Source organism: Phascolarctos cinereus, unplaced genomic scaffold (assembly GCF_003287225.1).
Source record: "Phascolarctos cinereus isolate Bilbo 61053 unplaced genomic scaffold, phaCin_HiC Scaffold_726;HRSCAF=1367, whole genome shotgun sequence".
NCBI lineage: Eukaryota > Metazoa > Chordata > Mammalia > Diprotodontia > Phascolarctidae > Phascolarctos > Phascolarctos cinereus.
This window is the reverse complement of record NW_027556098.1, coordinates 219,247,847-219,261,977: the sequence shown is the minus strand read 5'-3', so window position 1 is coordinate 219,261,977 and position 14,131 is coordinate 219,247,847. Positions and strand designations below refer to the sequence as shown.

The following is a 14,131-nucleotide window of genomic DNA, read 5'->3' as shown; positions in this document are numbered from 1 at the left end:
TGGGTGCCATGTGTAGGTATCTGAGGAAGATGATAATTGGTATGATACCTTTTCACAGACAGAAGTATAAGGCTTGTCATGGGTAAAAGTTGAATTTTGTTGAATGCAGTCATTAAGAAGAATAAAGAAGAAAGTCTTCTTTTCATTTTTCTTTTTGTCTTAGAGGTTTACAGGAGGTTTATAGGAGACCCTAAATTTGATTGTCTTCTGGTTTTGATAGAGTTGAATTAATGAAACCTCAAGAACTGTAGTATATGGACCCCTGCAGGGTTTTCTCTCTTATTTCACAAGGAATTCAGTTACCTTTTTCACCAGATTTCTCTCCTCCGCAATTCCTGCCCTTAGATTAGGGGCTTTTATTATCAATGTAGATCCTCCTACAAACTCCCTACTTCTAATTCTTCAACCTGTGATAGGATACAATACCCATTTATTAAGTGAATACTATGTGCCAGGTACTGTGCTAAGTACCAGGGATACAAAAAAAAAAGCCACAAAGAAAAACAGTCCCTTCTCTCCTAGGATCTTATAGTCTAATGTGCACAAAAAGAAGCTGAAAAGAGTGAGGGTGGGGGCCTGAGAGAATGCCCAGCATTGGGGTGTGGTGATGGTGATGGTGGAGTTGAAACCAAGCAGAGCATCTGGTAGCAATGAAGAGATGACTGAGATTTTGAGCCCCATATAACGAGAGGTTACAGGCGGATGGGAGGAAGGGAGTCTTTTGTCCTGTAGTTCTCCTATCAGTAGGGCAGAAGTAACTGAGGATATTGATAGTGTGATTATGAAAGCTGGAGCAGTCTCCATGATAATAACCCTAAATCCCTATTCCTTTGGTCCACCTCAGTCACATGTAAAGATGGTCACAGTAGATCTCATTATTGCTCAACAAGTATTTTAGTTCCCTAATTGGAAACTCTGACATTCTTATACCTTACTATAACTTACTGTTATTAGCGTTTTCTCTATGACTTACTTTTCCTACACCTGTTTTTTTTTTTATCCCCTTCAAGATCTCCAGTCTCTTCATCCTTCAATACTTTCTTAAACCATTACCTCTGCTCTGACTTCACTTTCTTCCTTTTCCATCTTGGACCAAATGTTTAGTCGTTTCAACTCTACACTGTCCTCTCCTCTTAAATCTCTTGCTCCTTTATCTTATTGCTGTTCTTCTCTTGCCAAACCTTAGGTCTAAAGTATTTCCACTGTCTGCCTTCTCTGATTCTATGCATGAGCCACTCAATGCAGCTGGAAGAAGTCTCACACCTATACCAACTGGATTCATTACGAATTCATGTTATCCAGTCTTTTTATTCCCTCCTAATTGATTCTTTGTCTAACTCTCTGCAGAAGCTAAGTAACACAGTGGATAGAGCACTAGGCCTTTAGTCAGGAAGATGTGAGTTCAAATCTGGCTCCAGTCAGTTATTAGCTGTGGGACCTGGACAAGTCACTTAACCTCTGTCTTCCTTAGTTTCCTCAACTGTAAAATGGGAATAATATAAGCACTGACCTCACAGGCTTTGTTGTAAGGATCAAGTGAGACAGTATTTGTAAAAGCATTTTTCATAGTGCCTAGCACAGAGTAAGTGCTTAATAAATGCTTGTTCCTTTCCCCTTCCGCCCTATACTTTTCCTCTCACTTCCTCAAGCCTTTGTAGTCAGTCTTCCAAGCTCGTTAGTCAACTGAAACTTTTCTTTTCAAAGTTATCAGTGATCTCTTAATTGTCAGATCTGGTGGTCTTTTATCAGTCCTAATTATTCTCAGCCTGTTTGCTGCATTTGACGCTGTTGATCACCTTCTCTTGAATCTTCTATCCTCTTTGAGTTATTGTGCCTCTGGTTCATCTGCTACCTTTTTAACCTTCAATGTGTCCTTTGCTTTCTTCTCATCCATAGCATATCCCCTAATTGTGGGTGTTCCCCAAGTTTCTCTCCTAGGCGCTTTGCTCTTTTTCCTCTACACTCTTAAGTAACATCATCCCTTCTTATAAGTTTAATGGATATCTCTATGGAAATCTAAGTCCCAGACCTACAGATCTATGCATGATACAGTCCTGATTTCTTCCTGAGCTTAACTTCCTTCATCACTAATTGCTTATTGGACATTTCAAATTGGATGATCTTAGAGAAATCTCAAACTCAACATGTCCAAACTGAGCTCATTATCTTTCCTCTGTAACCATCCTCACACTCCAGCTTGCCTATTTCTGTCGAAGATGCCGCTGTCCTTGTATTCTTGTAGGTTGTTAACTTCAGCTTTATCCTGGACTTCTTCCTCTCCCACCCCTCATAACCATTCAGTTCCCAAATCTTGTGATTTCTACCTTCACAACATCTCTGGCAACCATCCTCTTTCTCCACCGAGGTACTATGTTAGTTCAGGCCTTTCATCACATTTGTTTTGGTTATTGCAATAGCTTTCTCTTGGTCTTCCTGCCTCAAGTCTCTCCTCATTCCAATTCATCATACACATTTCTGGTAAACTAATTTTCGTTAAGCATGGATCTGATCATGTAATTCCCTGGCTTAGTCAACTCAAATGGTTTCCTTATTGATTCTAAGATCAGATATAAAATGTAGCTTTTAAAGTCCTATGCTACCTAGCCTTTACCTATCTACCTTCACTGGATATTCCCTATCCCTCTCTCTCTCAGATTTGGCCAAACTGGCCTTCCCTCTGCAACTCATACACAGTAGTCCTCTAATCTTTGTCATTGTCTCTCCTGCATTTCTGGAATGAACTTCCTTCCCAGACCCAACTTCCTTCCTTAGTTGCCAATACAGTGTATTTTCTCCTTGTATTAGAATGTAAACTTCCTGAGGGCAAGGACTTTCTCTTTTGTATTTGTATTCCCAGAACTTAGTACAGTCATAAGCACAAAATAAATGCTTAAATATTTTGTTCATTTATTCTTAGGTGTAAAATTAGAAGAAAAAAGAAAAATACGATGGCTCATAGGTTTCTCATTGGGGAGGCAAATAAAAGAACTGGCAGAACAGGTGTTATTGTATGTCCATATTGCAGTGTTTGAGTGTTAGGTGATAAGTTCCTGTATCAAGGTTATGGCAGGGTCAGAGGAGAGAAGGGGGCATGCATGAGAAATGTTATGAAGATGAGATTAATAGGTTTTGATAACAGATTGGATATAGGAGAGGAGAGAATTAAGGAGGCTTGCCTAGTTGAACTTAGGCTCAAGCTGTACTTTGGAGTTTTCATTTGTAAATGTTTTGGGGTCATTCTCTTCTTTTGGGTTTGTGTTTGAAGCATCCCTGTCAGCACAGTAGCTATTTTTGGTGAAATTCTTCATTTGTTCACTCATTTAGACTCTGTATACTTCTGGAACAGATGACTGGGGAAATTTTGGTTCAGTTTTGTGCTCTTTTGGGTTCTGTCACTGCTTTCTCAGGGTATAAATGGTTGTATTCTTCAAAGACCTCAGGGGCAGCTCAGACTGGATACCTGCAGTCCTTCAGTGTCCTTGTTGCCATCTGATCTAGAGTAAAGTCTGAATGCTACCTTCCTGCTCAGAGCTCTGCAAATTCCCAACCTGAGTTTGGTTCTGAACAATACAGCTGTGGACTTGTCTCTGGATAGACTTCCGCAGACTGTTGCTGGACTCAGCCACTGTCAGCTAGCTAGAATGCTGCAGAATCAGAGTGACAGAACTGCAGTCTTCCCTTTGGTCTGTACTTCCTGTCCTGATTTTTCTGATGCAGGTTTCAGATTGGCCCTGGGAGCAGGTCTGAGACTTTGCGCTGCTCCTGTGTTCAGAGGCACACAGTTACAGCTTGATTCTTTATTTGCTTTTTGTTCAGTATACTGCCTAGGGCTTCCTATCTGGACCAACATGCTTAGGCAGAGATCCCTTCCTCAGTCCATGCTAGATCTATCATCCTTTGCTGGGCTGTGAGCAACAAAGCCGCCAATTGACACTTGCTGCAGTTCTCAATAAAAGATCAGGCCCCCTCATTATGGATCTGGGCCCACTTCTTGCTTGGTGCCCAGCAAAGGGCAAGCCCTTATTCAGTTTAACCCTGGGTTGAAATACTTCATGTAGTTTACTGCTGGCCTTCCCCAGTATCTGCACACTTTCTATCTCTTTATGTTGACTTGGACTGGAAAAATGACTCATTGTGATTTTTTTTTCTTCTGATTTCCCCATCAGGACTCATTCCAGTGTGGAATCTAGTCCCAAAAGGGAGAGCTGGGTTGTACTGCTTTTTCTTCTTTGTTGTCTTGATTGATCTTCCTGTCCTGAAGTTCTCTTGTCCTTTACAATGTTGTAGTCAACGTAAACTATGTGCATCTACTTTCTCTCCTCTTACTTTCTTTTTAATCCCCTTACAGTCTTGCTTCTGGTCTCATGATTCCACTGAAGCTTTTCTCTGCAGTTGCTAATGATCTCTTACAAAAGACCAAATACAATAATAGCCTTTTCTCAGTCTTCATTCTCCCTGACTTCTGTGCATCCTTTAACACTGCTGAAGACCCTGTTTTCCTTTATACTTTATCCTCTCCAGGTTTCTTGGACACCAGTCTCTCCTGGTTTCCTTTTTCCTGTCTGACTACTTTTCTGTCTCCTTTGCTGGATCTTCTTCTAGATCACACTTTCTAACCGTAGGTATCCCTAAGGGTTCTATCCTGAGCTTTTTTCTCTTCTTCTGCTATACTATGTAGTTTGGTGACCTCTTCAGCTCCCATGGATTTAATTACTATCTCTATGCTGATGATTCTCAGATCTACCTGTCCTGCCCCAGATTCTCTGCTGATCTCTAGTCTTGTATGTCCAACTGCCTTTCAGTCATCTCAAACTGGATGTCCAGAGCTGTTTAATTTTGTATTTCTGTTATTATTTTTTGAAAATCTAATTTTACTGCAGTCTTTTGTTTTTAACATCACTTACCTTTCCCACTGTGTTTCTCCCCACATCCTTGCCTAGAGAGCCTTTCTTTATTATAATAAAGAAAATTCCAAAAAACTAACCAACATATCAGGAAAGTATGACATTTTATGTAGTCTTCCGCACTCAAATTCTCCACTGTTGTAAAGGAATAGCTGGAGGTGACTTTTCGTATTTCTTCTTTGAGGCCTTACCTGGTCATTTTAGTTTCACATCATTATTTTATTGTTGTTCTTTCCATTTATGTTGTTGTATTCATTATGTATATTTTTTTTGTAGTTCTCTTTGCTTTACTTTATGTCAGTTCAGATAGCTTTTCTGTATTCATCATTTTTTTACAGCACGTAATATTCCATTACATTCATATATCACAATTTGTTTAGTCATTACTTAATTGATAGGTACCTAATTTGTTTCCAGTTTTTTGATACCACAAATAGTACTATTATAAATATTAGCTATATGAAGGACCTTTCTTTCCTTCATTGACTTCCTTGGGGTATGTTCCTAGCAGTGGAATCTTTGGATCAAAGAATAGAGACATTTTATTTGTCAATTGCCCAGTGGCTTTTCAGAATGTATGGACCAATTCAGACTCTACCAATAATACCTTTACAAATATATTATCTCATTTTATCGCCCACAAACAACCCTGGGAGGTAGGTGCTATTATTAACCCCATTTTACAGATGAGGAAACTGAGACAGGTTTAGTAGCTGAAAGTCACATGGTTTGTAAGTATATGGAGTCACATTTGAACTCAGGACTCCTTCACTCAATGTCTAGCACTTTATCACCTCGATGCCTAGTGGCATACTTATTAAACTACCAACCAAATACTTTACAAAGGTAGGTCAAATGCTATCAGATTATTTAGAGGAACAAGAAATCTTGAGTGGTGAGGGAAATTTTGGTGAAGCTATGAATTGGTCTATCCATTCTGGAAAACAATTACACACTATGCCCAGAAAGTTAACAAACTGTGTATTCTCTTTAACTCAGTTATATTACTCCTAGCCTGTACTCCCCTACCCCTAAAAAAAAACCCCAAAACCAAACCTGAATAGGAGCCATGAATACAAACATTTATAGAAGTTCTTTTTGTGGGAGGCCAAAATTGGGAAATAAAGGGGCATCATCCTCTTGGGGAATGGCTGAAAATTGTGGGATATGAATATAATGGAATAATATTAAGACATAAGAAATAATGTTCAAATCCGGCCTCAGACACATGATACTTACTAGCTGTGTGACCCTGAGCAAGTCAGTTAACCCCATTGCCTAGCCTCCCCCCAAAAAAAGACATAAGAAATAATGAAATGGATAATTTCGGAGGAAATTTGAAAGACCCTTAAAAACTGCAAATTGAAATGAACAGAACAAGAACAGTTTATATACTGATAACATTATAAAAACAAAACAAACTTTGAAAGACTTTAGAACTTTAATCAGTGCAATGATAAAAACATAAGGTGAAACATCCTGCTTGCCTCTTGAAGAATGGTGATATGGTTAAAATGCAGAGACGTGTTTTTGGACCGTTTATAATGTGACAGGTTTTTTTTTGCTGGACCACATAGGTTTGTATTGAGGGATTTATTTGTTTTTCAGGTTTTTTTTAAAAGATTGAGAAATGTATGGAACAAATTAATTTAAAAAAATTTGTTACTTGAAAAATAAACTTTAAAAATAAAAAAAATAAAATCAAAAGAAATCATTAAAAATGTGTAGAATCAAAGGGAATACCTTTTGAGAAAAAGGAATACCTCCAGCCAATTCCTCTGTGTGGCATGTATTCCAATTAAGTCAACAACAAAATAAAGACTTCCACATATACCAAAATATTTTTTTTTCATATCCTTTGATCACTTATCTATTTGGGAATTGCTTTTGGTCAGTATATTGCTGTTAGCTGTCTATACATTTTCTATATCAGACAAATATCTGATCAGAGATATTTGATATAAAGATTTGTTTTTCAGTTGACTGCTTCACTTTTTATCCTTATAATAATTTTGATTGTGCTAACATTTTTCATTTAATCAAAATTATCTATTATCTTTTTTGTAATTACCTCTATCGTTTGTTTGGTTAAGAATTGATTTCTTATCCATAGTCGTGAAAGTCATATGATCAGCTTATATTGTAATTTTAAAATTATCTCATATTTAATAGTCAAGTCATGTGTCTATTTCGAATTGTTACATGGTATAACATGTTGGTCTAAACTCAACTTTTGTCTGACTGCTTTCCATTGTTTCTAATGCTGTTACAAATACTTATTTTAGGCTAAGTTCATTAAATTACTAGCTATAAAGGTATAATTTGCAAATAATTGGCAGGATTATTTTATAATTAACAATCTAAATTTTATTTTATATCTGTTTTGCTTCCAAAAGGCAGTAAGGGAAAATTTATATAAATTTAACTTTAAAGTAGAACTACAGTGTTTAGAATTACAAATATTGAAGCTTGTAATTTGTAAATGAGTTTAATCTAAATATTGTGAAATAAATATTTCTTAAAAGAGGAAGTAAATATTTTCTATCCTTTATATTGTTAGAAAACAACTAAATGACAGCACCTTTATCATTGTGACATAATACATTATTTTGAATCAAGAGTTTCATGAATACCAGGTTCTAATTAAGGCAGAGTACTAGAAGTATTTTATCAGGTTGTGTCACTGTAAAATAATGTTTGTTACTATGGCAGGATGGTAAAGTAGCAGTCATAAAAGTTGTGATTCTGTTTGGTTTGCTGAAAGATTTTTATGTTAATTTAGAGCTATGTGTACAGGTATGTTATCTCCATTTAAGATAAAGTTACTAATATAACCATTTTTTCTCTAAATTTTGAGGAATATCTTTTCCATTAAGGCAGTGTTTTTAAATGTTCTATTTTGTAATAGATCATTCCTAAAAAGATATGTATTAGTATAACTTGAAAAAACCACATTTCCAATTGATGTCCATTGTGTGTTCAAAGTCATTGTAGAGTCTATAGATTGAATAGATGTGACAGCTGAGCAACATTTTCATTTATAGACCAGTCAGGTAGTTCCATGGCACTTAAATTCATCATTTTTGAATAGAATGTTCCCATTTCTTCATATGTTGTTGCTTTTCATCATTGATGAGTTAGCAGAGAAATTTTAGGTACCAGAACTAATTTCTGGGACAGATTCAAGATGGCAGAATAAAAGCAGTGACTTGCTTGAGCTTTCCCCCAAACTCCTCCAGAATTTAACTTCTTTTTATTTGGGCTTGTTAAATTCAACTAAAGGAAATAATTCATTGCTTTAGTTAATCACACACATATATATATATGCACATTTTTTCAAATTTTAAGTCTTTTAAAAAACAATTTGTGTACGTTGTGATTTGGATATGTAGTTTTAAAGAATTAACTAACTTCATTAATCTGTATAAGAATGTATCCAACAGTTTTGCCTATTAAGAATAAGATAAAATTTTAATACATATTTTTCCAAATGTAAAAAATAGTAATGTTCTTAAGTATTTTCAAGTCCTTGACGTAACTTGATAATTTATTTGATGGAGCCTTGAGTATGATATTGATGTTAATACATGAAATCATGTGTATTATGACTTTAATAATATTTATAAGTTATTTTCTTGTAAATTATGATGAGGTACTACTAGTAACTATGCCATTAAAATTAAAATTAGGATTCAAATAAACATTAATTTTCTACTCAGTTATGGAAAATAATTGTTGACAGGGAAGACAACACATTGAAAAGCATTTAAGACTCCATCCATTTTATTCTCATCCCTTTAGGGTTATATTATTTTAGAAATATAATTTTAAAATCTTAAACATTTTAAAAATATTTTTATAATGCTCTTATTTTCTAACATCCTGTCTTCAAAGTCAGTTGCTTTGATTCATATAGACTTTATAGTTTTTTTCAAAGTTGTTTGTTTTTTTCTACTAATTTTCTTAGACTCATGTATTTTTGAACTCCGGATTTATCATTTCCTTTTTCAGAGGCTCTATTCCTTTTTTAAAATTAAACTTTATATTTTTTAATTAACATAAATTTTTTTTTCTATCATACTTCCCACCATGGTGGAATAAATCCCAAACCCTTGAAACACATATGCATTGTAAAGCAAGTCAAATCCCCATATTGATTATGTCTGAAAATGTATGTATTATTCTACACCTTTAGTGTGCTATCACCCTTCTTTAATGAGTGGGGGTAGCATGCTTTGTCACTGGTCTTTTTAAATTGTGGTTGGCCATTGCATTGATCACAGTTCTTAAATCTTTCAGAGTTGATTTTCTGTTTTCTTATTGTATAAATTATTCTCCTGGTTTTGCTGACTTCTTTATGCATCAGTTTATGTAAGTCTTCCCAGGTTTCTCAGAAATCACCCCTTTCATAATTTCTTATAGCACATCTATTAAGAGAGATTATCTTTGTGGATTTTAAGTTGTCTGTAATTTATCTTATTTATTTCTTCTTTAATAGCTCAGATTTCTGATTTCCTGGTTTCCACTCTACTCTTTTCATTTAGAAAATTTTATTTCTCTTTTGAACCATTGTGGATTTTCTTGCTTTTTTATATGATCTCTGGGAAATCACAGAATTTTTTTTTCTTGCTCTCTTTTTTATTGAGTTTTTATTTCTATTTCATTTATAACATTTATTTATTGTGCTCTGGGCATTTAAAAAATTCTTACCCATTTTTCTTTCTGTCTCTGAGTTGCATGACTGGTTTATCTTCTTGGAAGCTAAACTTATTATACCTAGATTTTTGTCCCACTATTTTATCTTTAAGGGCCCTCCCTTACCGCCCCCCCCTTTTTTCTTTAAATTTCTGATAGTTTGTCTCAGGCTTCCTTCTTATTGTGTGACCCCCTTTCCTTCCACTGCCATGCATCCCCCCCCCCCTTTTTTCTTTTCTGCAAAGGGCTGTGAGGCAAAGCAGCTTTAATGTATTCCACTTGGAGGTTGTGGGAGTTTCTCTCTGACCTCTCTCTAAACTTCTGGGAGAACATTGACTTTCTTAGCTTTCTAGGCTGTTTTCCCGTGGATATGGAGGTATCTTCACTTCTAGCCAGCTCTGCACCAGTACATTTCCCACTAACCCATAGTTGTCCCCAACCCCTTTTTTTTGTCTCCTGGCTGGAAGATCAGTGCCTTCTACCTGGTGTGTGTAGGGATCAGATTGGGTTATTGCCTTGAGGGGATTGGGTGGGGGTCACAATAGCATGAAATACAATCCTACTAAGTTGTTTGTGCTGGGAGGGGGAACAATAGTGTGTTCAGTGGTCTGGGCCTGACTTAGGTCATTTGCTTGATAGGTCAGATGTTGGAGTGAAATGAGACTACTCTAAGTCTACAGTTAAAGAAGGACTGGTACCTGACCATTACATATGAAGAGCATCCAACAAGGATATTAAGTGAGGACACTGTTGATTAAGCTAAACACAGCTTCCTAGTTGGTCCATGCTCAGAAGCTTCAGAAACTGATCTAGAGCCTCTTTCCCCTAAGCCAAGCAAATTTTCAAGAGAGTTTCTGTACTTTTTAAGAAAGGAATCTAGCTTAACCTAGGGCCTTGGGGAAAAGCTAGCCAAACCTACATGGCAAAATCTTAGGAATTGGGGGGCAGCTAGGTGGCATCTAGGTGGCGCAGTGGATAGAGTACCTGCCCTGGATTCAGGAGGACCTGAGTTTAAATACGGCCTCAGACATATAACACTTAACTAGCTATGTGACCCTGGGCAAATCACTTAACCCCATTGCCTAACCGAAAAAAAAAAAGCTAAAAAAAAATCTTAGGAATTAGAGTGAGCGGAAGGTTTAGGTAGTTTGGTACTTTACTATTATTTCAGAAGACTTTGCCTTGTATGCAAATGTTTCATCATCTTCCCTTGTGGATGTTGATATAGATTTGGTACATACTTCTTGTTTTGAGGTTGTTGGGGTAGATGGGGAGTAGCTCACATAGTGCATCTTGCTGATTTTTTTGTGTTATTTGTATTAAATCCATAAACTGTTTATGCATGTGTCTGAATGTTACGTGTACATAAAAGAGTACTATGAAAGCTTCTTCCCAGGAGGGTCTGAGTATTTTTAAAGTCTCCCTTCTAAGACATATATAAAGAAAATCCTTTTACAGTGCTAAACATTTCTTTTTAAAGTTTTCTAAAGAATTAAGTATTTCACATTTTTCATGTTTAGTACCAGTTTATTTTTGTATCAATAAATTTATTTATTTTTAGTTTTCAACATTCACTTCCATAAGATTTTGAGTTCCGAATTTTCTCCCAATCTCTCCCCTTCCCCACCTCACGATGATGTGTAAATTGATATAAGCTCAACATGTACATTTATATTAAACCTATTTTCACATTAGTCATGTTGTAAAGAAGAATTAGAACCAATGGGAGAAACCACGAGAAAGAAGAAAAAAAAAGAGAGAAAGCAAATAGTGTGCTTTGATCTGCATTCAGACTCCATAGTTCTTTTTCTGGATGTGGATAGCATTTTCCGTCATGAGTCATTTAGTAACAGTTTTTAAAAAGCCTTTTAACAAGACAATAATTTTGCCCAATGAAACATGTAACCTTAGAATTCGTGTATTGCATTCTTTAATGTCGAAATGTCAGTATAACTGTCAATTATTTTCATTATTTTATAAACCTTTTCTTGAATAAAAGTTTTACTTTAAAAAGCTTATTCCCCACTTCCATGCCATTGCTTCAGTTTTTGAAGCAGTGACCTTATCAGTACCTAAATACAAGTATTTGGGTTTTACTTTTCTACTTGTTTTTCTTATAGAGAGATTTCCCAGAAATTTATAGGTATAATATAACCTTTTTTTCTAGATTCTCCAGAAACTGATATTGCTATGGAGATAGTGACACCAGAACAGCAAGTGTCTGAAGCAGTGTATGACTGCGTCATCTGTGGACAGAGTGGCCCATCCTCTGAAGAGCGACCCACAGGGCTGGTTGTGCTTTTGCAAGCCTCTTCAGGTATGTTTCTTGTTAAGCTACTTTTCAGAATCAAAATAGATGCTGACTTTTTATTATTGTAGAAGAACACCAGACATGGAGCTAAGAGTCTTAGGCTTGAATCTTGCCATTTAAATTTTAATTATTTACAGGTACATGGGTAAGTTACATAATCTCTCTCAGTCTTAGTTTCTTCATCTGTAAAATGGGGGCAGTAATACATGCATTACCTATCTTAGTGTTGTAATGAAGGAAGTACTTTGTAAACCTTAAAGTATTTAAATTATTAATAATTACATTATACATACACACACTTACACACATATGTATGAGTTTTAATTTTTATTGTGTAAGCCATTGCTGTATGTCAATATGCTGAAGTCTAGGTCTGTAAATATGGATACCAAAGCAATGGCTTGTTTTTATATTTTGTTTTTGGTCCTTAATCACAAACCAATTCATTAGTATAATGCAGTTTCAGAGAGAAAATTCGTATTGAAAAGCTTACTCTCAGAATTTTCTAAGGCATTTATAGCATTTTTTCATATGACTATAGATAGCTTTAATTTCTTCATCTGAAAACTGCCTGTTCATGCCCTTTGACCAATTATCAATTAGGGAATGACTTGTATTCTTATAAATTTGACTCAGTTCTCTATATATTTTAGAGATGAGGCCTTTATCAGAGATACTAGCTGTAAAAATTGTTTCCCAGCTTTCTGCTTCCCTTCTAATCTTGGGTTGCGTTGGCTTTGTTCATGCAAAAACTTTTAATTTAAGGTAATCAAAGTCATTCATTTTGCATTTTATAATGATCTCTATCTCTTGTTTGGTCATAAATTCTTCCCTTCTCCATAGATCTCATAGGTAAACTATTCTTTGCTCTCCCAGTTTGCTTATAGTATCGGTCTTTATATCTAAATCCTGTACCCATTTTGACTTTATCCTGGTATAGAGTGTAAGATGTTGGTGTGTGCCTAGTTTCTGCCATTTTCCAGTTTTCCCAGCAGTTCTTGTTAAATAGTAAGTTCTTATCCCAGAAGCTGGAGTCTTTGGATTTATCACATAGTAGATTGCTGTAGTCATTGACTGTCGTGTCTTGCATACCTAACCTATTCCAGTGATCCACACTCTATTTTTTAGCCAGTATCAGATAGTTTTGATGATTGCTGCTTTATAATACAATCTAAGATCTGGAATGGTTAGGCCACCTTCTCTTGCATTTCTTTTCATTGGTTTGCTTTATATTCTGTACGTTTTGTTCTTCCAGAAGAATTTTGTTATTATTTTTTCTAGCTCTATAAAATAATTTTTGGTAGTTTGATTGGTATGGCACTGAATAAGTAAATTAATTTAGGTAGAATTGTCATTTTTGTTATTAGCTCAGCCTACCCATGAGCAACTGATATTTTTCCAGTTACTTAGATCTGACTTTATTTGTGTGAAAAGGATTTTATAATTGTGTTCATATAGTTCCTGGATTTGTTTTGGCAGATAGATTCCAGTTACTTAGATCTGACTTTATTTGTGTGAAAAGGATTTTATAATTGTGTTCATATAGTTCCTGGATTTGTTTTGGCAGATAGATTCCCAAATATTTTGTAATGTCTATGGTAACTTTAAATGGAATTTCTCTTTCTACCTCTTGCTATCGGGCGTTTTTAGTTATATATAGAAATACTGATGATTTATGTGGGTTTATTTTATAGCCTGCAACTTTGCTAAATTTGTTCATTATTTTAAGTAATTTTTTACTTGATTCTCTAGGATCCTCTAAGTATACCATCATATCATCTGCCGAAAGTGATAACTTTGTTCCTTCTTTACCTATTCTAATTCCTTAAATTTCTTTTTCTTCTCTAATTGTTACAATTAACATTTCTAGTACCATATTGAACAACTGTGGTGATAATGGACATCCTTGTTTCACCCTCGATCTTATTGGAAATGCTTCTGGCTTATCCCCATTACATATAATGCTTGCTGATGATTTTAGATAGATGCTACCTATCATTTTAAGGAAGACTCCATTTATTCCTATGCTTTCTAGTGTTTTTAACAGTAACGGGTGTTGTATTTTGTTAAAAAGCTTTTTCTGCACCTATTGAGATAATTATATGATTTCTGTTAGTTTTATTGTTGATATGGTCACTTATGCTGATACTTTTCCCAATATTGAACCAGCCCTGCATTCCTGCTTATTATCCTTGAGATAAGTAGTTGTAATCTCTTTGCT

At 35.4% G+C, this 14,131-nt stretch overlaps 1 protein-coding gene across 1 annotated transcript in view; it reads left to right on the top strand.

Moving 5' to 3' along the window:
• UBR3 (ubiquitin protein ligase E3 component n-recognin 3) overlaps window positions 1–14,131 on the top strand; it is a 303,032-nt gene that overhangs the window by 183,611 nt on the left and 105,290 nt on the right. The window contains 1 exon segment of the mRNA XM_078146977.1: window positions 11,767–11,916. Within this exon segment, the coding sequence (XP_078003103.1) occupies window positions 11,767–11,916 (150 nt within the window).